At 38.9% G+C, this 27833-nt stretch overlaps 1 protein-coding gene across 5 annotated transcripts in view; it reads right to left on the bottom strand.

Annotated features, from left to right (window-relative positions):
• DMD (dystrophin) overlaps positions 1-27833 on the bottom strand; it is a 2282236-nt gene that overhangs the window by 768959 nt on the left and 1485444 nt on the right. For all 5 annotated transcript variants that reach the window (XM_059679269.1, XM_059679268.1, XM_059679270.1 and 2 more), the window contains 2 exons: positions 25390-25491; positions 11126-11234 (listed from right to left, as the gene is read on the bottom strand). In XM_059679269.1, coding sequence (XP_059535252.1) covers positions 11126-11234; positions 25390-25491 — 211 coding nt within the window. The remainder of the gene's footprint in view (positions 1-11125; positions 11235-25389; positions 25492-27833) is intronic.

The following is a 27833-nucleotide window of genomic DNA, read 5'->3' as shown; positions in this document are numbered from 1 at the left end:
GATATTTTCAAGATCAAAGGAGATAATGTATACTGTAAAGAATTTTATTATTAATGATCATATAGATTTTCAAGTTTTATTTTATCCCTTTCCAGCTTCATTGACTATAGTCATAACTTATTTTAGTTGATATCCTCATGGCAGTCTGACCAAGCCTGTCACTCATTTAGTTACTGTGCTTAAGTGAGATACTGGCTAGTAGAGAGGTCAGCAATATCTATCCATTTTGACATGTTGTAACAAGGCTGCTAACTTTACTCCATTTAATTTTCTCGGAAATTCAATATCATCTAGAGGATTTTAGTATTTTTAAGTATGTAACCCCTGCTTAATTTTATTTTTTAAATATATTTTTATTGATTTCAGAGAGGAAGGGAGAGGGAGAGAGAGAGAGAGAGAGAGAGAGAGAGAGAGAGAGAGAGAGAGAGAGAGAGAGAAACATCAATGATGAGAGAGAATCACTGATTGGCTGCCTCCTGCATGCCCCACACTGGGGATCGAGCCTGCAACCCAGGTATATGCCCTGACCAGGAATCAAACTGTGACCTCCTGGTTCATAGGTCAATGGTCAACCATTGAACCACACTGGTTAGGCTAAACCCTGCTTTTAAATGAAATCTTAAGAAGAAGCACACCATGGGAAGCATGCAATGGAGGAAGGCAGTGGACCAGTTAAAATTGGAGATGAAAGGTAAAGGGAGGTTTTGGGACATATTGGAGGTGAATCTACCTCTTTGAGGGCAGAGAAGGGGTCTTCAGAAGAGATGATGAATCCTAGGTTTCTGGTTTGTGTGCTTGGTTGGATGAATTCAAAGACAATATTAATTTCAATTATTTCAGACCCAAGTAAACAATAGGGTCTAATTTATTCCCCCTACCAAAAAGAGTTTACCAAGGAGGTTATGGCATGTCTTAAGAAGATAGTAAATGAAGTGATGCTTACATAGATTTCTTTAATTGATTTTGAAATGTAGCCCAGCACTGGTCTATAATGCCTTGTGATCATTTCCAGATAGGCTTTTTATAATTCTGCTGCTTTGCTAGATTTTTGGCTTTGGACTGACAGATATAGAACTGGGAGAATAAATAAAGTTAAATAGTAACACTGTAGGAGAATCACACTTCTCATTACAATGCCTTTTTTGGTCTCTATTGCCCTGTCTTCCAAAGTAAGAAAAAAGAAAAAGAGAGAAAAAAGAGAGGGAGGGAGAAGAAGGAAAGTCAGGGAAGAAGGAAGGAGAAAGGGAGGGAAGAAAATAAACTATTACCCATTTCTTCTTACTGAAATCACTTCCATAGCTATAGGGTTAGTATTTAAGTATCAAGGATGCTACTGTTTTAGACCTAAATCAACCCACATGGCTTTAATATAAGATTTGGATGTCAAGATAAGAAAGGAGGGAGAAGTATTGCTGTTGAATTTCATTAAAAATATATTACTAAAGAATGAACAGTATGGTAGAATTTATTCCACAGTCTACGGAGTCCATTGCATCATCTGCACTACCAAGACCAAGTATCTATATATATAAAAGCCTAAGCAACCATTTGATCGTTCGACCGGTCGCTATGATGCACACTGACCACCAGAGGTCAGATGCTCAACACACAGGATAAGGCTCCCTCCTGTCTTAATCAGGCCTGCAGGGATCGGGCTCTCTCCTGTCTGGATCAGGCCTGTGGGGATTGGGCCAGAACTGGCTCTCCAACATCCCCCAAGGGGTCCCAGATTGTGAGAGGGTGCAGACCAGGCCGAAGGACCCCACCAATGCACAAATCTGTGCACCAGGCCTCTAGTGTTTAATATAAATGTTAAAGGCAGGCATGAATTTTAGGAATATGCAGTTTTAGAGCCATGCTGTGTTCACTTAGTTGCTGGTTGTCTTTGGGTTAACAATTCTCTCTAAGCTTTATTTCCCTCCTATGGTCAAAAAGATGAGAATGTGATACCTATTTCATAAGGCTTTTGTAAGATTTAGCAGAACAATGAACAAGGAATATTTAGCAAAATGCCTGGTACAGAGCAAGGCATTAATGCATATTAGTTCTAAGATAAATATTAGGTATGATAGGTCAATGCAAAAGCCAGGTGGAATAATTGAAATAAAAGCAGGTAAGATTTTTGAAAAACAAAACAAAACAAAAAGCTATGATGTGCTTAGGTATTACTAGAATAGAACCAGACTATGAGACCTCAGAGACCCTAACAGAGTTCAACATGAAGTGACAATGTTGTTTTGCCTAATTTACATCAGACCTTTGTTGTTAAAGCACACCTTCCTCAATATCCTCAATATGACACATTTATTCACCCAGATAATAGATACAAATCCAGGCATTCAAATGTTGCTTGGAGTCAGAGATCAAGATGGAAATCCTCAGAATCACAGAGATTTGTGTCTATAAACCTGCTTATTATATTCACATTCAAGGAGGTTGTAAGGCATAGTGTCAGCTTTTTAACCAAAATCTTTCTATTACCTCTCCCTGTTGGGGTTGTAGCACATACTGTGAATGACCTCCAGAGATCCTCAAGCTGTATGCAGAGAGCAAATTGAATCTGAAAGCTTTATTAGACAAGTTTGTCTTTTAGCTGATGGGAGAGGATGTCAGCCGTATTGGCAAAAATAAAATTTCTTATGAAACAGGGTCCTGACCTTGAAAACAAATCTCAATTCAAAGTGCACAATTCAATTCTGAGTTATGTCCTTATTTGTTAAACATGGAGTGCAGGTTCAAAAGAAAAAGGCGCATTTCACCTCAAAAAAATAAGAATCTGAAAGAAAAATAATGGCACTTCTCTTTTGACCTTGCTGGAATCCATAAGCAAAAAATTCTTATCCCCAAATCATAGGTTTTAAAAATTCTATAATAATAAAAGCATAATATTCTAATTAGACCAGATATCCTTCTGGACAATCTGCTGGATGAAGCCAGGGCTGTGAGGGAAGCCCAGGTCCCAGGTGCCTGATGGCACTGGAGGGAAGCCCGGGTCCCGGGTGCCAGAGGAAGGAAGGCCTACTCTTGCATGAATTTCATACATTAGGCCTCTAGTATATTAATAATCTAGGAAACAACTTTTTTTTACTCTCTTCAATATAGGAAGCAAAACTACCTCTTCCCTTTACAATCCACAGTAAATACTGTAGGGAGTTTACTTATATCTTCTATCCATAAATTTCTTCAAGAGCAAAGACTAATACTGGAAAACTAAAGTGACATTGGAGATTGAGTAATTTGTTTATTTAAATATTGTCTCTTATTTTTTTTAGTGGCATGTTATTGAGTTCCTGCTTTTTAATGCTGGAGAACAATAACTTTTTTTTGAAGTTATGATAATTATCTAAGAAGCAAGAATCAAAGGTATTTTAATGTTGACTTTCTTTTTCTATTATAGGTCTACTAGAGGCCCGGTGCACAAAAATTTGTGCACTTGGGGGGGGTCCCTCAGCCCGGCCTGTGCCCTCTTGCAGTCTGGGACCCCTCGTGAGATAACGACCTGCTGGCTTAGGCCTGCTCCCGGGTGGCAGAGGGCAGGCCCAATCCCTAGGTGCAGCCACTGGTTGGGCTCAGAGCAGGGCCGATTGGGGGGTTGGGGCAATGCCCACTGTCATGCACAGACCAGGGCGGATTGTGAGGTTGCCGCGCCACCCGCTGTCACGCACAGAGCAGGGCCCATCAGGGGGGTTGGGGCTCCGCCCCCTGTCATGCAAAGAGCAGGGCCGATGGGGAGGTTGGGGCGCTGCCCCCTGTCACGCACAGAGCAGGGCCAATCAGGGGTTTGGGGCTCCGTACCCTGTCATGCAAAGAGCAGGCACGATCAGGGGGTTGGGGAGCTCCCCACTGTCACTCACAGAGTAGGGCTAATAGGGGAGTTGGGGCACTGCCCCCTGTCACACTCAGGGCAGGGCTGATCAGGGGGCTGGGGCGCTGCCCTCTATCACCCACAGAGCAGGGCCGATCAGGGGGTTGGGGAGCTACCCACTGTCACCCACAGAGCAGGGCGGATCAGGGGGTTGGGGCGCCGCCCTCTATCACCCACAGAGCAGGGCCGATCAGGGGGTTGGGGTGCCGCCACTCTCACACTCAGGGCAGGGCCGATGGGGAGGTTATGGCTCTACCCCGTCACACACAGAGCAGGGCCCTTGGGGGGGGGGGTTGGGGCGCCGCACCCTGTCACACACAGAGCCGCAGGGCGATCAGGAGGTTGGGGAGCTCCCCCCTATCAGGGGGTTGGGGCACCTTCCCCTGTCAGGAACAGAGCAGGGCTGATCAGGGGGTTGGGGCGCCTTCCCCTATCACACACAGAGCCACAGGGCGATCAGGGGGTTTGGGCGCTGCCCCCTGTCATGCTGATCCCGGTGCCAGGAGGCCTCTCGGCTCCGCTGATCCCGGTGCTGGGAGGCATATTACCCTTTTACTATATAGGGTAGAGGCCTGGTGCACGGGTGGGTGCCGGATGGTTTGCCCTGAAGGGTGTCTTGGATCAGGGTGAGGGTCCCCACTGGGGTGCCTGGCCAGCCTGGGTGAGGGGATGATGGCTGTTTGCAGCTGGTCACACCCCCTTCAGGGTGGGGGTCCCCAACGGGGTGCCTGGCCAGTTTGGGTGAGGGGCTGAGGGCTGTTTTCAGGCTGGGGGTGACTGAAGCTCCTAACCACTCCTTTTTTTCTTTATTATTATTTTTTTTTATTCTGGGCCAGCTTTAGCTTTGAGGCTTGGCTCCAGCTCTTAGGCCTCCACTGCTGAAAATAGGTTTCTGGCCTTTGCTTACAATGTTGCGATCCTGCTGGCTGAAGCCCGGCAGATTCTGGCCTTTGCTTACAATGTTGCGATCCTGCTGGCTCAAGCCCGGAGGACTAAAACATGTTTCTGGGGTTTTGTTTAGCTTCTATATTTGTTACATAGTTGCTTAGAGTTGCAGCTCAGAGGCCTGCAGCGGCAGGCAGGGAACGTTGGTGTCCTCCGTCACTGAAGCAAGCAAGCCTCATGTTAGTTTCAAGTTGCCTGGCTGTCGGCCGCCATCTTGGCTGGCAGTTAATTTGCATATTGCCCTGATTAGCCAATGGGAAGGGTAGCGGTCGTACACCAATTACCATGTTTCTCTTTTATTAGATAGGATGGTATGTGAAGACTGAGTTAATGGGGTATAACAGGAACGCCCTTAGGAGGGGCCCAGAACATCCCAAACCACAAGTCTGAACACCTGGATAAGGACTGCATCTTGGCACCAATATGAGTGAGACCTCCAACCCTGGTGATCTATCAGATCTCAGAACTCTGACCATCTAACACTTGAGACTGGGTATATCAAAGTTCATGCTTGGTACTCTGCTGGACTTCAAATCCACCTGTCCTGGCCTGTGTCACCACTGGAGCCACCTGACTTGAGATTGACATCCACTTCTCCACCTGGGGACACCACCAGTGATTGGGACTTCACACTGGATGCTCACTCTGCTTTCTTCTATCACTTAAGCTGCCATTTTCTGTGTGTAACCTGTGTGTGACTCTATTGGCTTATTGAGGAGGTCTCCCCTAATTAACCTGGCATTGTGAAAAGACATAAATGTGTGTGATACTCTCTTCACGGATGCCCCCTTGCTCAAGACAAAGTCTCAAGCATTAAAGGCCAATTTTTTCCACCTTATATCTTCGGGGTTTTGTGAATAAAGTCTTATTTGAACACAGCCATGCCCATTTATTTATATATTGCCTGTGGTCTGGCTGCTTTAAGAATATAATGACAAAGTTAATTTTATGATCCACAAAGCAGAAAATATCCACTATCCGGCCCTTTACAAAAAATGTGTGTTGATCCCTTATCTAGGTGGTAGCACAATTGGGATTGAATTTAGGCTTCTTGACCTCCAGGGCAGCACTTTTCTAATTACACTTGAAACTTGCTCTCCGCAAAATTCATTACAGGAAGAGATGGTTTTATCAGTGTTTAATCAAGTAGTAACTTCTATTAATTGTCACTTCCATGTGTCTATACATACAATGTTCATTCACTTAATAGTTATGCTGGGGCATTTGCAAAACTTCAATATCCTGATTTGGAGTCTTCACATTAAGTATGTTCTGTATGTAATTTCTTTCGAAAATGCTAAATTGGGTATTGTAGAATATGAATGTTCCCAGACCCAGCAGATTGTGGCTAAGAAAGAACTCATGTTGACATTTACAACCATATTTGATGGCTCTTTGCCTCCATCTGCCATGCAGGCCTTCAGTCCAAGGCAAAGTCCTATCTACTTAAATGTTTCTGCGAATCTCTAGGGAAGCTTCATATAAGCATGGCTATTCTCCCCACAGGTCTCTGAGCTGCTCTGCTAGGCAAATACTATACTAACTGGGCTTAGAGTGTTCTCCATCTACTTGAACTTCCAAGCTAAAAAGTCTTTGCGGGGGGAGGGAAGAGGAATGGTGGTGCTAAAATAACATGGAGTTCCCTTTGGCATCCACAGCATTGGATCTCACTTAAATTCCACTCCATGGTGCATGCAGGATTAGGGATGAACTCCTTCTCCACTCACCATAGGCTTATGAGAGTAGCTCTTAAAGGAGCAGCAGCATCACCATCACCTGGGGGCTTTTTAGAGATTCTAATTCTCAGATTCACTCTAGATCTACTGAATCAGTAACTGGAGTTGAAGCCCAACAATCTGTGTTCTAATGAGAAATGGGTGATTTTAATGTATGGTTAAGTTTGAGAACCACAGACATAGGACATTGGATGCAGACCTACATTATCATTCATGTCTGCTTCCCCTACCCATTTCCCCAATGTAGTTGTTTGTTTGCAAAGATGGCCATAATAAAGCCTCTCATTCCTGTATGTAAGCCCCTGTGCAATGATATTATAGCTTCTCCCTTCAGGAAGTGAAGTCTGTTTCTATACCGCTTGAATCTTGGCTAGCCTTGCAACTTGCTTTGACCAATAGAATCTAGCAGAAGTGATGTTATGAGTCTAGGCATCAAGAGGTGCAGCTTCCTTTCTTACCCTTTCAAAATGCTGTCCTGAGAATGCCACATAATGAAGCTCAGTCCAGGCTACTGGAGGATGAGAGGCCTTGTAAGAAACCAAGGTTTTCAAATCGACAGTGAGCTGTCAGATATCCGAGTGAGTTCATTTTAGACCATCTACTCCTGTTGAGTTGCCAGATAACTCCTTATACTCAAATGGCCCCTAGCAAGACCTTCAGAATAACTATCCAGCTAATCATAGCCCAATATGCAGACCCACTGAATCATGATCAATTAAATGATTCTTGTTTTAACACATTACATTTGGGGTGTTTTTATGTAGAGATAGATAGTAGATACACTCAGGTATCCAAGCAACTGATTGCAAAGAATTTTTTTCTTTTTCCAGCATGACTATTAATCCTGTAAATTGAAACATTTAAATAGCTCAGAGAGCACCATCTCATCCTCATAGTATTACATAATTTAAGTAAGCTGACACAAAGAAACTTGGTTTGGTATTTTTTTAAAAAGACCTTTGGGCTTCACTTTCCATACATATAAGAGACTATTCAACCAGATGATAATTTCAATGATTATTCTAAGTACAGAGTTCTATAATTCTAAGAGGTGCAGAGTTCTAGAATTCTAAGAAATTCAAAGAGTAAACTGATTTCTTCTATTCCTTAAGTAGAAAAGACATAGCATCATATCTCACTTTTATTCCCCATACATCAAAGATTGAGTTAAATAACATTAACTACTGGCTAGCTGCCTTCATATCTACAATTTCCATTAGGCTCTTGGACAGAGAGATAGTACAAAGCACAGCAAAAAACAAAAACAAAAACAAAAACAAAGCAAAGCAAAACACAACACAAGTTTTGAAGCCTGACACACTTGGATTGGAATCTTGGCTCAGTTTCTTCCCAGCTGTGTGGCCTTAATCTAGCTATTTCCCCTCCAAACCTTGGGATTCTTACTTTTACAAAAATTGCTTATAACCATATACTCTTTGCAATTATTTGGAAGATAAGGACATATGCAAAACCAGTTAGCACAATAGTACAATGAAAAAAACTTACTATGATGAATTATATATTACATTATATTACAATATAATAGGTGAAATAATCATATATCTAAACCATATTAAAAATCAGATTTTTTAAATACTGTATTTGTGATTAACTTTCTGGAAGTCATGAATTTGAGTAATTCTTAATTCTGATATTTAAAACAGATGTTAAAGAAAAAAGAATATTTTGTTTGAATAAAAGTAGCTCTGGATCTACCTGAATCTCGATTGATTCTTTTCATTCAACATTTGTGGATTTAACATTTTTACTTTAAGCCCAGCTCTGTGTCAGTTTACTATAAGGGATGAATACCCCTGCTCTTGAGAAAAATCCTCTCTCCTTCACTTCTTCATCTCTGGCCCAATGGCTTGGAGCTGTGGCCATTCCCAGACTTTCACTACTGGCAGCAATGTGGAGGCACAAGGTGGTGGCAAGGAGTGGTAGCGGGAGATGAGACTCTTAGGTCAGGGAGAGGAAAGAAGGGCATAAAAATGTCTTCCACTGTTTTGGCCAAATGTACCCTTGCTCTCTGCTTTGGTCTCATTAGTCTCCTTGATATTTTTCCATCTTGCTCCAGTTCAAGGCCTTTACTCTGGTTGTTCTTTCTCTTTCTGGAGTAATTTCCCCCAGATATACATATGGCTCACTTTCTCATTACTAACAGCTTCTCAAATGTTATCTTGAAAGGTAAGCTTCCCTGACCTTACTATAGATAGTTATATTCTCATGTTCACTTCCTTTGACTTGTCTCCTGTCTTCTTGTTCTTCATAACTGTGTTTCTCAAACTTCAGTGTGCACACAAATCACATGGGGATCCTATTGAAACAGATTATGAATCATTGGGTCTAGGGTGGGGCCCGAGACTCTGCATTTCTAAAATGCCCATTTGACGTCAATATGTGAATTACACTCTATAACACTTAATATCAAGATAGTTTGTATTCTCTTTATTAGCTCATCACTTTTCTCTTCCAGAGTACATGTTTTATGAAAGGAGGGACTTTATCTTATTCTATGCTGCATCCTCAGCACCTCATATGATGTTCAATACATGAAAGTTATTCAATAATATTTATTAAATGGATGAATCATACCTGTTGGTAAAAATCAAAATTGGAATTTTAAATGTATTTTCCATTAGAAAGATTATTGTTACATTTAAGTACTTTACAGCTGAAATAGATTACTGTGCTCTGGCTTTGTAATCTGCCTACCATGAGTAAAGTGACTTAAAGAGGGGCATAAACCCATAATTATGTTCAGAGTTCAACAAACTTATCAACAAATCATTGGAACCCAATCTCTTTACAGAGTTAGAGAGTTGAACATATGACAGAAAGATAGTGAACAAATACCAATAAATGATTATATAGAGACAAACTATATATATGTGCTGAGGGAACCAAAAATTACAGGTCTAAAAAGAAATAGCCCTAGCTGGTTTGGCTGCCCTAGCCGGTTTGCCTTAGTGGATAGAGTGTCAGCCTGCGGACTGAAGGGTCTCCAGTTCAATTCTGGTCAAGGGCACAAGCCCAGGTTGCGGGCTTGATCCCCAGTAGGGGGTGTTGAGGAGGCAACCAATCAATGATTCTCTCTCATCATTGATGTTTCTATCTCTCTCTCTCCCTCTCCGTTCTTCTCTGAAGTAAATAAAAATATATTAAAAATAATAAAAACTAAGGAGAAATAAACCTGGTATAATTGAATATAAACCCTGATATAGCAATTTTACTGTCCCAGAATGATTTAAAAAAGGAATGCTTGCATATCATTATCAAGTCTTCAATGTTTTTAAATCCAACTCTGAAAAAAAAAAATAAATCCAACTCTGATGACTGTGCAAAAATCCTAGGGGGCACATGAAACACACTGTCCCCAGATTGCATGACCTCTTTTAACACAGGAACTATTTGTGCTTTCTATTGAATTATCATTGTGCTACCGTGGGTGCTATATTTCTACTTGATATAAAATGAATATAAACTTTATTTGAAGACCCAGTCAACATGGTTCAATACTTCAATCACTTGATCTTTTAAAAGTAAACAAGGCAAAAACAACAACAACAACAACAAAACAAAGATGTTTTTAGCCCTGCATAATTATAGGATTGGTATAGCAAAGGACTTTTCTAGCTCTCCCCTGACCCCACTCCCAGGCAGCCTTAACATTACAATGAGATTTTATGCATACCTTCTATGAACAAATGGCTAGAAAGTGAAATAAAAGACTGAAAATATGCAGTGAAAATAAAAATTAAAACTATAGTTAAATGAAGAAACATTCCTCCCCATGCTTGCTTGTAGTAGTCATAGTCTATTTTTCTTTTTCTTGAACTAAAAATCAAAGAGCTCTTAAGATTGTTTTGAAATGGGACAGGGGGAGGGGGTAGGAGGACTGTGTTTCTGTGGTTTCAGGAATTTGTATAGGCATATTTGAAGAATATTGTCTAAATGATACAGGATTCATTGAAAATGAAACCTCATGCATTAGTACTAGGGGGTACTCTGGTGCTCCTTCCTAATCCCCTGTTCAGGGACAACACACCCATCCCTGCTGCTGGGAGTATTTGTTGTTAAAGGTGTTCCTTAACTAGCAATTGCCTTTGGCTCCAGAAAATACTTCCAAGGTCTCCCTTTCCTCCCTGTGGGCAGCCCATGGGCAATAAATAGCTGGGTCAGGAATATAAAGGCCAGGCCCTCTCCCTGCAATTCAGGACAGCTCTGCAGAGCCTGCCCAGCTCTAAGGCTCCTATGGAATCAGCTGATGGATTCGGCCTCTGTCATAGTCAAATCACCCTTTAGCCTCTTCCACTCTTTGCTCCCAAGTACCTTTCTTCATCATAGGTGTATCTCCCGAAAACACACTCCAATATACTTTTGTCAACCAACACTCTGAATCAGTCCATTTCTAAGGAACCTACTCTAAGGCATTGTGTATAGTAAATACTAGTAATACAAAGGTTTATTCCTATTTTAAGAATTGCAACAAATTTTCCCTTTCACCCAGACATCGCCTCACTATTGTGCTTTTGAGCAAATGGCTACAGCCAAAGAGAATGTGATCCAGTATACTTACAGGCTCCAACAGTGGCCAGTCCAGGAGCTGGGCCAGGCTGCTTTGCCCTCAGCTCTTGAAGTAAATGGGTTACCGCCTTCCACTCAGAGCTCAGATCTTCTAACTTCCTCTTTAATAGAAAAGCATACATGTTATTTATTTGATTAATATCTTAAAGATAACTTAATTCAGGAACTTATTCATTCATTTTGAGAATACATTATTGTATTTCCATTGTATTTTACCTGTAAGTTAATTATTCTGGGTAAAATTCCTTTCCAATTTACCATAATTACTTTAGCCAACCACCCTAGAAATATTTATCAATTATTTGCTGCATACAGGGCTTTTGCTCCAGGCACAATTTCATTTAAAGGGAGTGGAATACAGACATTAAAAAACAAAAACGAATCAACCATCATAAAACAGTGTCATTTCAGCAATTGGCTTGAATCTTGTAAATAGTATCTAGTGTGGCTACATATGAGAATTGTCCAGAGAACATTATAAATATCCTAATGCCCTGGCTCATGACAAATCAATTATATTAGGATCTCTTGGAAGGAGAGTGTGTGTGGTATACATGAAGAATGCCACTCAGAATCCACTTCAAGGATGGATTCTTACCCCAAGTTGTGAAAAAGATATCAGTACACATCCTTCAGCTGTTAGTCCCTTGAAGGACTGTTCTAGCTGCAGAGAACTGACTTGCCCGAGAACATGCCCTTCTCAGGGAAGCCCTCATTCAATGACTGACCACGGCGAGGCTATAAAGGCTCAGTCAATGGGGCTCAAAGTTGAGTCATTTTGAAGGGCCATTTCAGCTGCAGGGCTCCCAGCAGAGTCAGCCAAGCCTGTATAGGTTAGTGCCATGTTAGTATATGTTTACAACTGGCTTTCTTTGAGTTGTGGAAAAAGGCCCTGATTTTAGTGTTTGCCCATTTCTGTGGTGTAAATACTCCCCATAGCCATGTTTTAAGTTCTCAGGATAATGTCAAGTGGCTCCCAAAATGCCTGAAAATTTGACAATGTGCTCACATGAGCAGATACAATGCCTGAAACCATTGATAGTACCAACCCTTGTATATACTATGCTCTTTCCTTATATATATATCTCCAAGATATATATATATATATATATATATATATATATATATATATATATATCTCCAAGATAAAGTTTAATTTATAAATTAGGTGCAGCAAGAGGTTAACAAGAATAGCTAAAATAAAATAGAATAAATATAACAATATGCTGTAATGAAAGATATGTGAATGACTTTGGAGTCTTTATTAAGTAAAATAAGGGTTACTTGAATACAAGCATTGCAATACTGTGACAGTCAACTTTATAACAAATGGCTACTAAGTGACTAACAGATAGGGAATGTATACAGCATGGAGATGCTGGACAAAGGGATGATTCACACCCCAGGCAGGATAGAGCAAGAAGGTATGAAATTTCTTCATACCAATCAGAACAGCATACAATTTTAAACTTATTAATTGTTTATCTCTGGAATTTTCCATTTAATATTTTCAGATCACACCTGACCACGGACTGGTAACTGATACTGTGAAAAGTGAAAGAGACTGAAAAAAGCAAAATCGTGGATGCAGGGTGTGTGTGCGGGGGAGGGTGTTACTGTACTTATTGCCAGTAGAATGTGAGAATATCTGTCCTTATTGCCAGTAGAACGTGAGAATATCTGTCAGTTCTGGGCTGAGGCTTTTGCAAAAAAGAGTAAGTTTCCCCACCCTTTCTTTCCTTTTCCACTGGCTGGAAGCAGAGGACTTAAGGTTCTAGGGCAAATCTTCTCAATGCATGGGGATTAATCCAAATGTCCTGGAGCAGTGGCTCCCATAACTTTGGATTCATCAGGATCACCCATAGGCGTTGTTAAACCATTGGAAGCTGGGTTCCAGCTCCAGTGGTCTAGATTCAGTGTCTTGGGTGGGCCCCAAGAACTAGCATTTTTAACAATTTTCCAGTTGACACTGATGCTGATTGTCCAAGACCAAAGCCTAAGCAGTCCATTATACCTAATGAGCTACCTAAACAGCACCATCCTTGACAAGAATTAGTAAACAGCTCTGCACATCATTTTCTATAGGACTTAATTCTATTGAGGAACCCTACTTGAGAAAAGCTGCCAAGGGAATAAATACTAAAAATTCATCACGACCTAATTTAACTGCCATCTGTGCTTTTGATATTATTTATGTCTATTGTATCTAACATCATGTCAAATAGGGGCTTTTAATTTTTCTCCAGAGTTTATGTTGTTAAACACTTAGTATCATATCAACGAATATAACTCTTTTTATTTATTAAAACATAAGCCTTGAATAAAAAAGCAAACAAAAATGCCTCTGATCAGTGTTGAAGACTACCATTGAAAGTTTGACACGTGGAAGATATTTATCCATTCTGACATCAGAGCTAACACTGAGAATTAAATAGTATAAAAAGCTGGTGAAGTAATGTATATTTAGTTTCTTGATTCTCTTGCAAAGTTTCAGTGACTTTCCATGGACAAATATTAAGAGCAACTAAATAGTAACCATGTTGGAAAAAAAAAAGGTAGTAATAGAAATAGGGAGAAGACAATAAACATAGAAGTAGATAGCTAGAAAATTTAATAATCTTGGTCATTTATTGAAGAGATAATGGCACAAAATATGGTGAAGTCTCATTATACACCATTTAACTTATATGTAGGGGGAGGGAGGGAGGAGGGGAGGGGAAGAGAGAGAGAGAGAGAGAGAGAGAGAGAGAGAGAGAGAGAGAGAGAGAGAGAGAGAGGGAGACTGATTAGAGATTGATTTAAACACTGCTGGGATCTGCCTACTATTCTACTAAGTAAGCATATGGCCCCAAAGTGAGTGGGGGAGGGGAGATCAGAGTTTACATATGGCCAAGGTTTCACTTTCTTCTCATAGTGCAAGCATCTCACTGTGTTGAGTTTGATTCTAATATTTAAAGGTATGCATTTATCTTACAATGTGACTTCTAGAAAAAAATAAACTACTTCATCTGGGTATTAATGGAAGAAACAGTGATCTATATTAAACTTCATAGTACATGAACATCACTTTATAACAAAAAGAAAGAATAATTAATGCTGATAATGACACCCCTTAAAATTAAGAAACATTTAAATTACATTGTGTTTTAGAATGAGAAGTCCTGGATTTCAGTTCTAAATCATTACTACTGATTGGGTGATCATTGGGAAATCAGATAGGTCGCTCAGATTTATCATCCTTAAAACATAGATATAACACTACCACCTAACTCATAGCTTTGTTGGAGAAACTAAATGAGATATTTTATGTGAAAAGAATTCTGTGAACTGTAAAGTACTATAAAATTGTTGGTTAGTCATTATGCACTACTTAATGAAGCAAATCAGAAAACAGTCAATAAAAGTGTTCACTAAAATAGTTAAAATGAAAATATTTCAATGCTGAAAGGACTAGGTTTTGGTTATCCTGAAAAGAACATGTTTATATATTTAATTTCCTTTTATTAATACATAAAGTCTGAACAGTCTATACATTTATTTGAATGTTATCTTATCCACTGTTATTTCCAGATGGGTAAATGGGGTATTATTATAATTTCAAATGTAGAGACTTTAAAAATTAAATGGTATTTTGAATGAGCCACAAACATCTGAGGCACAGATGTATCAAAAATGCAATAAGCTCAGAATTGTATATTTTCTCAATCTTTCATAGTTATTAGCATACTAGAGGCCCAATGCACAAAATTCGTGCAAGAGTAGGCCTTCCTTCCCCTGGCTGCTGGCCCGGCTTCCCTCAGGCACCCGGTACCCAGGCTTCCCTCCCAGAGGGAGGCCACACCCACCCGCCGCAGCCCACTGGCTGGTGGCCGGGGCTTCCCTCTGTGGGGTGATCATGGGGCGATAGCTGGGCCCCCAACCAATCACATCACACCCGCTTTGGCTGGTCTGGCACCAGTAGGTGTCATAGCATGGTCCCGGATGGTCGTTCTGCTGTTCAGTTGATTTGCATATTATGCTTTTATTAGATAGGATAATATCACATAAAATAGCTATAAATTTTGATTCAAGTGATGCTGGGAGCCAGTCCATCCTTGCTGCTTGACACAGTTGCTGCAGGGAAGGAACATCTGCACAGCATATGTTTCAAGGGACCTGGCATATATGGCATACTGTTCTTAATATGTTTGCTCCCCTTCTTGGCACTATGTGTTTTAACCAAGGTCACCTCTCCGAGAAAGGTTGTTTCCCCAGGTAGGGATTTTCCCCTGAAGTTAGGGGGGGCATAAAACCCCTTAACTAAGTGCCAGGTGGGTAGTTAATCACTTTAACCAGGAACAATCACACTTAAGCTACATAATCTTTACTCCCTGGAATGGAGATAAGAAACGCCCTAACCTTTGGAATAGAGATTGATAGGATTGGAATTAACTGGTATAAATACAGATGTAACAAGACAACAGGAGACAGAACCTAGCAAAAGAACCTGGCTGAAGAACCTAGAGATAGAACCTGGCTACAGAACCTGGATAGAACATGGCAAGAGAACCTGACTAGAACCTGGTGACAGAATATGGCAGGAGAACATGGATAGAACCTGGCTGGAGAACCTGGCTAGAGAACCTGGCGACAGAACTTGGCTGGAGAACCTAGCAAGAGAATGTGGACACAGAACCTGGCTGGAGATCCTAACCAGAACTTGGCTAGAGATCCTGGCTAGGCTGCTGATCAACTGAACGCTGTCTCTGTGTCATTCCTTCTTCGCTGACTCCGTCCACACCTTTGGGGGCCCCTGGACCTGCTGGGGTTGGACCCCAGCAAAGTGATCACAAAAACAGTCTTGCAACTTATTGTTACATTTCTGGTGTTGTTAATCCCTACCCAAGGATATTTTTCCATTGATTTTTAGAGGGAGTAGAAGGGAAAGAGAGAAAGAGAAACATCAATTGGTTGCCACCTGCGTGTGCCCCGACTGACCAGGGCTGGGGATTGAGCTTGCAACCCAGGTATGTGCCCTTGACTGGGAATCAAACCCGAGACCATTTGGTCTGTGGGCCAATGCTCTAACCATTTAGCAACACAAGCCAGAACCTGTCTTGTAATTTATTCAAGTACCTGCTGTACTTTTGAGCCTTAATTGATTACTTATGTACAAGGGAAGATCTGTTTTGTTTTGTTTTGTCTTTCTTTCTGGTCCTCTGGCATGAGCCCATATTTTCTATTCTCACATCTTTTCTGTTAGGCTGTGAAGTTCTAACAAGTGGCAAAAATTTTGATTGCAGCAACTAATGCAGCATTCTTCACATAATAAAGTTTAAGTAGTGCTCAATAAACATCTGTAAAAGGTAATAATTTGCTAACCATGTCAATAATCTTAAACCAAATTTAAGGGAACCAAAGATATGTCTCAACTTCAACATCTTAAAATATGAAATCAGTGGGATAATAGTTACCAAGTACTATTCCTGATTAGGTTCCAAGAATTTTAAAACTCTGAATACAATTTTATTTATATGTGGAATCTAATAAAAATAAACAAACAAACAAAACAGAAACAAATTCATAGATACAGAAAACAAAGTGATGGTTTCCAACTAGGAAGGGTTTGAAGGGCTGGGTGAAATAGTCATAGGGATATAAAGTAGAGCATAGCTAATATAGTCAAAGTAGTTACAAAACTGTTACAAAACTTTCACAGCTTGTAAGTTATAAAATATTCATGGGGATATAGCCAATAATAATGTAATAGCTAGGTATGATGTCAGATGGGTACTAGACTTTTTGGATGATCACTTCTTATCCTAAATAATAAAAGGCTAACATTCAAATTGTCCCCTTGATTGGGAGTTCAACCAGGGGGTGATTCTGCCCAGACCCCACCCATGCACGAATTCGTGCACCGAGCCTCTAGTGTTACATAAATGTCTAATCACTATGTTGTACACATGAAACTAATATAATATTGTATGCCAACTGTAATAAAAATTTTAAAACATTTTAGAAAATAAAGCATCTGCAATACATCTAAATATAGGGAAAACAACAATCTTGGAATATGCTAAGTAAATTGCAGATCCCAGCCTTTCCGCACAAGAATTCAAATTTAACAATCAGAGTGGATTCATATTTTACTCAAAGAGAGAATGTTTGAGATCATTTTTATTTTAAACGGCAAACTTAGTTTCATTTGGGGACTTTTGCAGCAAAGCATTATTTTCTATTGTATGTCATTTGCTTGGAAATGGTCATTAAATGCTAAGACAATTAAATCAAACAATTCTGATTCCCAATTCTATTATAATATACAATGTGAGTCTTTCCTTGGGATCATTGAGATGCTCTGTATTTCATGATAAAACCCCCTATTTTGCTAGTGAAAAGAGTAATTCTTCTTTGCAGCTAAAAGAACCTTGACTGGCATTGTATTGAAATTAAAATATTTTCATTCAAGAGTAAAACTGATCTAAACTTATAGAAAAGAGGAGATCCTTAGAGAAACATTCAATGACTAGAGAGTGGTCAAGCATATTGGGCTAAACTCAATCAAAATGTAACTCTTACATTATTAATATCCTCATTGAAGAAGGATTTACTGTAAACTCCAATGGCATTAAGGACCTTAGAAGTATGCACCATGCCCTAAACTTGTCTAGACTCTTCACAATATTCAACAAAGTTCTGAGAATGTAGTGGTTGCTCAATAAACACTTCTGACTGATTTCAAAAAAGAGTGGAAATTAATTACAAGAAATACGATTTCTGAATATAGCTTTACTTTTTAACTTAAAATAAAATATATTTTTATCTTTATTTGTGTTTAGGGATTTTCAAAATTTTAATATATTTTCTCTTGTATCAATGTTTGGCATGCAATTAATATCTGTTACATGAATAAATGAATCAACCTATGGTTGTATATACAAAACAAATATGTGAATATTATAATTGAAACATCTATGTCCCTATAAATGCAATTAATACAACTGAGGACCAGGAGTGAAACTGAAATTTTTAAAATGCTTGCCCAGTTCCAGAATTTGCTACTACTGAGTGAGTCTAAATTGAGACTTTACCCCCAAATATTTCCTCAGAAAGATATCAGTTCAAATTAGAGCTTTATAGCCGAAACCGGTTTGGCTCAGTGGATAGAGCGTCGGCCTGCGGACTGAAGGGTCCTAGGTTCGATTCCAGTCAGGGGCATGTACCTGGGTTGCAGGCACATCCCCAGGAGGGGGTGTGCAGGAGGCGGCTGATCGATGTTTCTCTCTCATCAATGTTTCTGGCTCTCTGTCTCTCTCCTTTCCTCTCTGTAAAAAATCAATAAAATATATATATTTTTTAAAAATTAGAGTTTGTATCTTTTGTGTCTCATTTTATTTTCAACAAAAAAGTTGCAGACTAGCCTACAATAACCTCAAGAGATGTGACTTTTGGGATGCTTATGAAAGTCATCTGACAGCATTGGTTAATAAAAAAGGAGGTGAAGAAAGTTGATAAACCATTGGCATTTATTCATAGGATACAACCTCACAGTAGTGGTGAATGGGCATTGTAAACAAATCATTTAAAGATAGTTTTAAAAAGCAAAACAAATGTTATTCAGATGAGGTGATAAATAGTAAATATCTAAGAAACATGAAAAGATTACCTCCTAATATTTTATGAATGGGCAGTGAGGCAGGGGATAAAAATTCAAGTGATAACATCAAGGACGTGAAATATGGTCCTTCTGGTAACTGGCAGCTATCTAAGCTAGATAAGTGATGATCTTAATTGAATACAAAAGACAGTCACAGAAAATAAACTAGCCAGGGATAGGGCCACCACAGGGCCATGTTTGGAATGAGACAAAGCCAAGGCCTTTCTGCCTTGCTTTAATCCCCTCACCTTCTACATAAAAATTAAGGCACCTGATCACCACATTGACTCTGTTTCTTGACAGCATCTAATCCAAAAATGGCTCCACTTCCCTAATTTATCTTTAAAATGTGCTAGCCAGCCAAACCCGCTAAACAGCTCTTGCCAGTGCCCTTCTAATTGAGATGCCCCACAGTCTTTGGAGAGCTTTGTCCCTTGCTGCGGTAAGCAAAGTAATCCTAACTTTTGATTATAGGCATGTTGCTAGCTGTATTTAGACAGCGAACTATAACAGCATCATAAGGGGACTTAGTGCTGTATTTCAAATAACCTGGAAGACGGTGAGCTCTAGAATTCTGGAATATACATATGAATAATGTGAATGAACTCATTTCATAAAAGATAAATGTGGTAAAATCAATATTTCTAATCAGTGTGTTATTTTATAAAATGTGAGATTTCAAATATGTACATGCTGCTCCATTAAGAAATTAAATATAATTAAACATTTGGCAATCTCATCCATATTTCTAAGTGTGTATGTCTACAAGTTGCTCAAAAATCTATTATAAATTTCTTCTCAATGGAAAAAGTGAGGGCTCTCCTTATATTCAAGAATGATTAACATTTATTCAGCCTCTCATAGTCTAAGACTTTTTCCGCAGTTGTAAAGCAAACTTGAATTTTTAAAAAATGAAATTCTGCTATTCGTGTATTAATAAATTATAAATTCTTTATTATATTTATTATCTTTCTACAATTCTTTTCCCCACTTTTTCTATTAACACTGACATAGAATTGTGCTTACCAGGCAAATGAGATCTGCACCAGGCAAATGAGATTGTATGCCTGACAGATGATTTGTAAAGTCCAAATATTGTCATAATTATATCTGATTGGGCAACACTTTGACCAAGTAGACATTTCTGTTGTGAGTAATACATTAAAAATTATCAGGCAAAAAAACCCACACAAACCCTAAATAAGTTCTTAGAAATGCTAAAATGTTTGTTGGCAGTAGAACAAATTCATTGGGAGAAAAAAAACAACACAGCTTAATCTAGTTAATTAACAACAAAACAGCTGGGAATATAATACATCCCTGGTTTTGAATGACTATAATTGAAAATGACTAATGATACTGTCATTTTGCAACTTATATCAGTGGAAATTATGCCTGGAAGATTATAACTGTTCTCTTGACCATTTGTCTACAGCAATTGCTTGTGTTAAGGTTGGGGTAGAACCCTTTGGCCAAATACAGAAGGCTCCTAACACTTTACTTTTTCTGTTACAATAAAAAAGAATTGAAGAGCAGTAATAAAATATATTATTAAATTCATGTTAGTGATATCTTTGTAATAATCTAAAAAGTTAGCAAAGCAAACCAGCTGGTTTCATCTTATCACTCCAGCAAGCAACCAAGACATTAAAAATTCCATTAATGCTCTCAGTTCTAATATCCACTAGTATTCTGAAATACTTATATCTGTTAAAAGTTAAACAGAAAGAATAAGTATGAATTGAAGAAAATGTCATCTAAACACTTAAGTTCAGAAGAGAGTTAAAAAATTTAAAAAATCAAATAACAAATTGCTTAAATTTTTGGTATTTGTCAATATTGTTGCTATTCATGGCAGTTGTTTTTATTGCTTTTTAACTGCAAAACTGGGTATTATTGAGGATCTAGTCATTAATCTGCAGAAAATATAATAACCTATTAAAATGATTTCATCAACAGCATTATTGCAAAATATTATTACCAAAGGTATAGCTTAAGCAAAATGTTAAACAATTTAACTTATCCAACAAATCTTCAATAATTTGTCCAGCCAGTATGGCACATTTGTCCAGCCAGTATGGTTGAGCATTGACCTGTTCCTGATCAAGTTTCTGGCTTGATCCCCAGTAGGGGGTGTGATTCTCTCTCATCATTGATGTTTCTCCCTCCTTCTCCCTTCTTCTCTGAAATCAATAAAAACATATTTAAAAATCTTCAATAATTTTTGAAGTTAAGATGATGGAACACTTTACAAATCAAATGAGATAAAAGTGTGTGTATGTGGGGGGGAGAGGGAGAGGAGGAGAATGGGGGAATGAGAGAGAGAGAGAGAGAGAGAGAGAGAGAGAGAGAGAGAGAGAGAGAGAGGAGAGGGAAAGCAAAATAAAGATGCTTATATCTTTGATCATGCTTTAAGATTTTACTACCTTTGAAAAGTAAAGAAATCCTACAGAAGTTGATGAATTGAAGAAAAAGCAAAAAAACAGAACATAGATGAGTGAGGCTCCCAAACAGGATTCAGCTTGTGAGGTGAGTGTAGGAACTGAACAAACAGGCTGTCTGATATAGAATGTAGAGGTGCCAATAGACAGTTAATTTCCTAAGAAACAGAATCAGTCTCTAATGTGTCCTTAATTAAAATGTCTGCAAGCAGTGGACACACTAATTATCTATTTAAACACTCCATCTTATATACATACCAAGAGGGGTTTTCATTTTACTTTTTGAGAATATCACTTTCTTCTAGATAATTATTAGTTTCTAAAGGTACTCCCCCCCCCAAAAAAAATACCAAAAAATGAAAAAAAACAACACACACTTCTTTCATGAAAATGTAGTACAGACTACTAGGACCCTTTTTTCTTCTGTTAAGGGTTGAGAAGCCTGACAGTTAAGGAGAAAAGGCATTAGGTAGCACAATTTAAAAGTTTTGGTATAACAAATTAAAGTTGAAACTTTGTTTATGTTGAAAATGGGCTTTGTTTATGGACTATCAGGGAAATGGATAATTCTTTAGAAAAATATTCCTAAACTTTAAAAATAATTTTTTAATCCATGCAGAGATTTACATAGCCTGGCAGCTTGCAGCCCTGTATTGCTGGGCTCCATGGTCTGAACTATGAGGTCATTTTTGAGCCTCTAGTGTTTCAGGCTATCACCAATTCCAGCTAAGTTTCAGGTGTTTTCAAGGCCATAGCTTATGGCAAAGTTTGCAGGTGAATCAACTATTTCTCCACACCCCCAACCTTAATCTTGCCCATCACTATCAACCTGATATGTTTAATATTCTCCAAACCCAAGAGATAAATGGTAGAACAGGAATGAGTTTTACATAAATTCTGCTTCTCCCAAATGAGATGACTTGAGAGAAAATGGGGAAGGAGGGAAGGAGAAAAGGAGGAAAGAAAAAAGAGTTCTGATTCTGCCAAAAAGGTTTTAAGGGATATGAAAGAGGGAAAGTTAACACCTCCTTGCTCTGTCTTTCATTTCTGAAAGATAATTTCCCTTTTATACCATTAATGTGGCAGGAGAAAGTAGGTATTCTCAGACATGGCAGAGCCAAGATCTTAAAGTAGCCCAGGAGCTGAGGATATGAATGAAGATGTGATAAGTTAGAATCAATTGCTTGGATTGTTTACATACAGTGAAAACAAATTAAGCCAGTCAGTGAGACACATACCTTATAATTTCACTTACATGTAGAATCTAATGCACAAAATAAACAAACAAAATAGAAACAGACTCTGAGATACAGAGAACAGACTGACAGCTGTCAGAGGTGAGATAATTGGGGGGCTGGGTGAAAAAGGTCAAGGAATTAAGCACCAAAAAAACACCCTTATAGAGACAGACAACAGTATGGTGATTATCAGAGGGAAAAGTAGGTAGGGGGGTAGACAAGGGAAAAGTGGTGGATAAATGGTTATGGAAGGAGTCTTGATGGGATGGTGAACACACAATACAATATACAGATGATGTGTTATAGAGTTGTAGACCTAAAACCTATATCATTTTATTAACCAACTAGATGCCCGTTGCAGGAAGATTCCTGCAAGAATAGGGCTTCTTCTGGCCTATTCCTGCAAGAATAGGGCTTCCAGAGAATGGAGTGAAGCAGAGAAGGGAGCGAAGCCCACCTAGGCAGGCTTCACTCCCTTCTCCACTGCCTCACTCCTTCCCTTCCCTGCTTAGCCCTTGGCTCCCTCCCTACTCTTCAACCTGGGCTCTCTCCCTTCTCCATTGCTTTGCTCCCTCGCCAGGTCACAGATCCAAGGCCCGGGTTCCACGGGCAGCCTCACGCACTGCCGGCCCCGCCTTGCCAGGTCACGGATCCGGGCCTTGGTCCCATGGGTAGCATCATGAGCTGGTGGCCCCGCCTTCGGTATGCAAATTAGCTGTCATCTTTGTTGGCGGTTAATTTGCATATCACACTGATTAGCCAATGGGAGGTATAGCGAAGGTACGGTCAATTACCATGTTTGTCTATTATTAGATAGGATGTCACCCCAATAAATTCACTAAAAATAATGAAAATTAAATTTATAAGTTTTCTCGACTTTCAATTAAGACTTTTCACTCTGTGTGTTTTTCTTTTACAAAGGTTCAAATGTATAAGCCAATTTAAATGCACATTTGAAATCTGTAACAATTTTAAGAAACCCTGCATAACATCTTTGAGGATCAAACCAGAGTATACAGAGTGGACCTAAAAAAAGGTCCATTTGGCCAAAACCAGTTTGGCTTGGTGGCTAGAGCATTGGCCTGCAGACTGAAGGGTCCCAGGTTCGATTTCGGTCAGGGGCATATACCTTGGTTGTGGGCACATCCCCAGTAGGAGGTGTGCAGGAGGCAGCTGGTCGATGTTTCTCTCTCATCGATGTTTCTAACTTTCTATCCCTCTCCCTTCCTCTCTGTAAAAAAATAAAAATAAAAAATATTTAAAAAAATAAGTAAAATAAAAAATAAAATGGTCCATTTGTCTGTTTCAGTGCTTGCCACAGGAGTCACTCTGTTAACCAAGAAAGGTGTCTGCTAGGGAGCTGGCTTGGCTTAGAGTATCAACAGAAACCCTGAAATTGCTATTTTCAGGACCCTCTCTAGCTCTCTCATCTAAATACTGAACACAGCCCTAGCCAGTTTGGCTCAGTGGATAGAGCGTGAGCCTGTGGATCAAAGGGTCCAGTGTTCGATTCCAGTCAAGGGCATGTACCTCAGTTGCAGACTCCTCCCTGGCCCAGGCCCTGGTTGGAGCTCATGCAGGAGGCAACCAATTGATGTTTCTCTCACATCAATGCTTCCCTCTGTCTTTCCCTCTCTCTTCTACTCTCCCTAAAAAGCAATGATAAAATATCCTCCTTTGAGGATTAACAAAAATAAAAATAAATGAAATTAATAAATAAATACTGAACACATTGCTACTTCATGAAAATCATCAGACCAGGCTTGGAACTAAATGCAAATTATCATTTGGACAGTGTATTACTCAATAAATCCCCATTGATATTTCTAGAGAAATAGGTGCCTTTCAATATCTGGTATTTGAACATTACTTTGAGGTTAAAAGTTTAACTTTACCTAAGAAAAAGCACCTTGTAAACTGGAAAGAAAAGCAACAATATTCTAGAAATGAAGTTGGGCCAAGTATAAGTGGTGACCTTAGGGACAGTGTCTAAGTCATGGTAATGTTGTCTGCAAGGATAAACTAGGTCTGTATAATGAGGTTATTGACCTGCACTGTTTTAGAGCAGTTTTAAACATGAGGGGGAGGCTCACTAAATCTCAGCCTGCAACAGTAGCTAGAGAAACCAGGACTGATCAATAAACAGCCACCATTACAGGCATATGGGAACTTCATCATAATGGTAGCCATTATAATTTTGGGCAGGTACAGAAAATAAGGTAACCCATACCTAACATCTATTTATCATTGGACTCTCATTTGCAAGTGGAAGCCATTGATTAGCTATTTTTGAAAACTGAGCTGGCTTTCCATTCCTCTCCTCATGTAATAGCCTATGAATAAACGTGTCAGATGCTTCAAATGCACATGGGAAAAGGAAAGGAGTAGAAAGCTTTCTCCCAGGCCAGCTTTTTCACCCAAGAGAGAAGCAATTACATGACATTTCACTAACAATTCTTGACCCAATGAAGTACTGAATCCCAAATGCCGATTCCTTTTTCATAAGAAAGAACAACAGAGAAAAGAAAGGTCATGGACCATATTGTGATTCTTTACAGCTGTTGGAGACAGGCAGTATGATACAGTAGCTTGATCTGAATGAAGCTAAACAATATGAAAAGCATCAGGATGGCAAGCAAAGCAATAAAGCCTCAAAGATTTTAATCTACCTTGAAGGTGGGACTACTTTTTGTATTGATGGCGGCACACCAGGACAGAAATGAGTCCTTTAATGCAATGACTCGTTAATAGTCTTAAGATCACAATATATAAATAAGATATGTTGATCAAAAAGACAGCTTTGCTATTGCAGTATGGCCAATATTTCTCTACAAGTTATTTCATTGATTATAAATAGACTACACCAATGGCAAATGTACAACAGGGGAAGAATTACCCATTATGAGGTAATGGATATTGCTAGAGGTTGCTTCATTACCTTCACTGGCTCAGTGGCTGGTTTTTCCTTGTACAAATGCTGCCCTTTAGACAAAATCCCTTCCACATCCGGCTGTTTAGCTTGAACTGCTACTTCAGTTTCCTGAGGAAAAGAACACATACAGTGCAGATTAACTTCACAGTTAGCAATAAAATTACTAAATTTAACTATACCCTTGGAGACTCCACATGTATTGCAGATCAATTTCTGCACGACATATAGAGGCACAAAACAGTAGCTTCAACTGCAGAGAAAAGAAATAAAGGTCTTTGTGAAACACACTAAAGTTTTAGAAATTTATCCAAAGTTATCTTAAGTTATATTGTAATGCTACCATAGAGAAACAGACACTAAGGCTCTATTTGTCAAAAAAGTAAAATGCAATAATGAAAAGTACAATTTATGAATATGATTAATACTTTTTTCACATCAATAAACTCAGCAATGTTAATGTTCATTTTACTTTACAAAGTTCTTAGTTTAACAGGATTCTATTTGATGTTTGGGATCCAAAATTCTGTTTTGAAATAGAAACCAAATAATTCTTTTCACATCATTGTAAAAATTAAGTTTCTTTCCCAAGATTAAACACTTAAAGCATAGTACCAAGGCTTATTAACTATTAAGCAGTCAAGTGAAATAAAACTCTTGAGAAACAATTTAATTATTTTAAGAAACGTGTTTGTTTTTCCTTAGTCTGGAGAAGACAGAAGTATCACTGGAAAAAAACAAACCACAATAAACAAACAAACAAACCTCTTTATATATAGAAATATAAAGTGCTTTGCTACTGGCTTCTGTCTAGCTTTCCTGAAGAGAGAACAAAAGAAATGTGCATAAATTGAAGCTGAAGGAAGTGAAGTTAAATATTACAGAAGACTTTTTGGATGGAACACTCGTTAAACACTAGGATGGAGTATCGATTAATCAATGTCAGGCGTCAGTCAGGACCTGGGAAATCTACCCCAGAGAACAACTCCTGATTAACCCATATCTCTCTTCCTCCTTTTCCTACCCTGTAACCTCCCAGCACTGCTGGGTGTACGTGTCTTCATGCCACTGTTACCTTTATATATTGTCTTTGTATCTGTTCTCTCAGACTAGCAGAGCTGGGAGTCCTCAACCCAAAAGACTATAATCTTATATGACACAGTTGGATGTCTTGCAACTTCTAGGTGCTCAGCACAAGCTCTTGAAAGAGATTATTTCTTCAGTTCTGATTATAATAAATGCCAGTAGGAGATAGGCACTTTGATTAAAAGTGTCCATAACATTAGGACTAACCCTGTTTGTAAATGGGTACACGTGCAAGACACATAAACACAAATACGTGCACAAGAACTTTAGGGACAATAATTATGAAAGAAATGAACCCCAAATTATAAGTATTAATTCATTTTCTAGGATAAGAAATTCTAAAAATTATTTTAAAACCTTACCCAATAGTAACAAGGTCAAGTTCAGAGTGTGCTTTGTAGAGGTTGAATATTTCTTCTTTCCTTTAAAATTGTTTATAAGTGCACCCACTGTAAATTCTATACCTTCAGAAAATGACCATAAATAGTCAATAATTTCACCAATACTTCTCATATGCAGCCAAATGATTAACACTAACACCTTTCTCTCTTTACTTCTACTCTTCAATAGTTCCAAATAAATCATTCTAAAGGTTGCAAAGAACTGATGCTACTATTCAGAAGGCACTGGTAAATAGACAGGATTAGGAGACTGCATTTGATACTACAAGGAATTTCCTTACAAAGTGAACATAAACATCTGAATTTTTCATTGGCAAATGAACAGAAACAGCAACAAGGCTGACATTAGGGCAGTCCAGATATTACTTAAAGTTGTGGGTTCTAAGCAGGTGCTTGCCAGATGGACTAAGAAAAAGGTGGCATGCCACGTGAAATGTCCAGGTTTTGTACCTGCAGAAAGTAAAATACTCCTTCAGGCCACCTAATTAGCCCTAGATTTAGTCCTCAGATGAATGAGCTTTGCAAAGTCACAGCATTTCCCTTTATAGAAATGCTTCCTATTAGCATGCCCTTTCATCACTGTGATTGTCACCTCTTCATTTTTCAATGAAATAATGACGAGTTTAAGTACCTGGGTGAGATTTACAGCTGGTCTTACAGAAATAGAGCAATGGGTGAGAGAAACCACATTCATCTCTAAAGTATTTGTGGTTACTTCTCCTTGGCACTGTTTTGCCGAACTAGATCTCTCATTACAGGTACCTTTGAAAAATCACTTTAGAAAGACCATTTTGAAGATGCATTTCTACAATTTACCTCACTACATTTACTTGTGGTGTGAATTTATTAGTTAACAGGCAGGTCAGTTATTCAGGGTCAAATATTGCTTGAAGGGTCAACTTATATATCCAATTAAATACACTCAAATATTCTTCAGTATATTTTTCTTAAATCAATGTGAGAAAA

Source organism: Myotis daubentonii, chromosome X (assembly GCF_963259705.1).
Source record: "Myotis daubentonii chromosome X, mMyoDau2.1, whole genome shotgun sequence".
Lineage (NCBI taxonomy): Eukaryota > Metazoa > Chordata > Mammalia > Chiroptera > Vespertilionidae > Myotis > Myotis daubentonii.
This window is presented reverse-complemented; position numbering and strand designations above follow the sequence as displayed.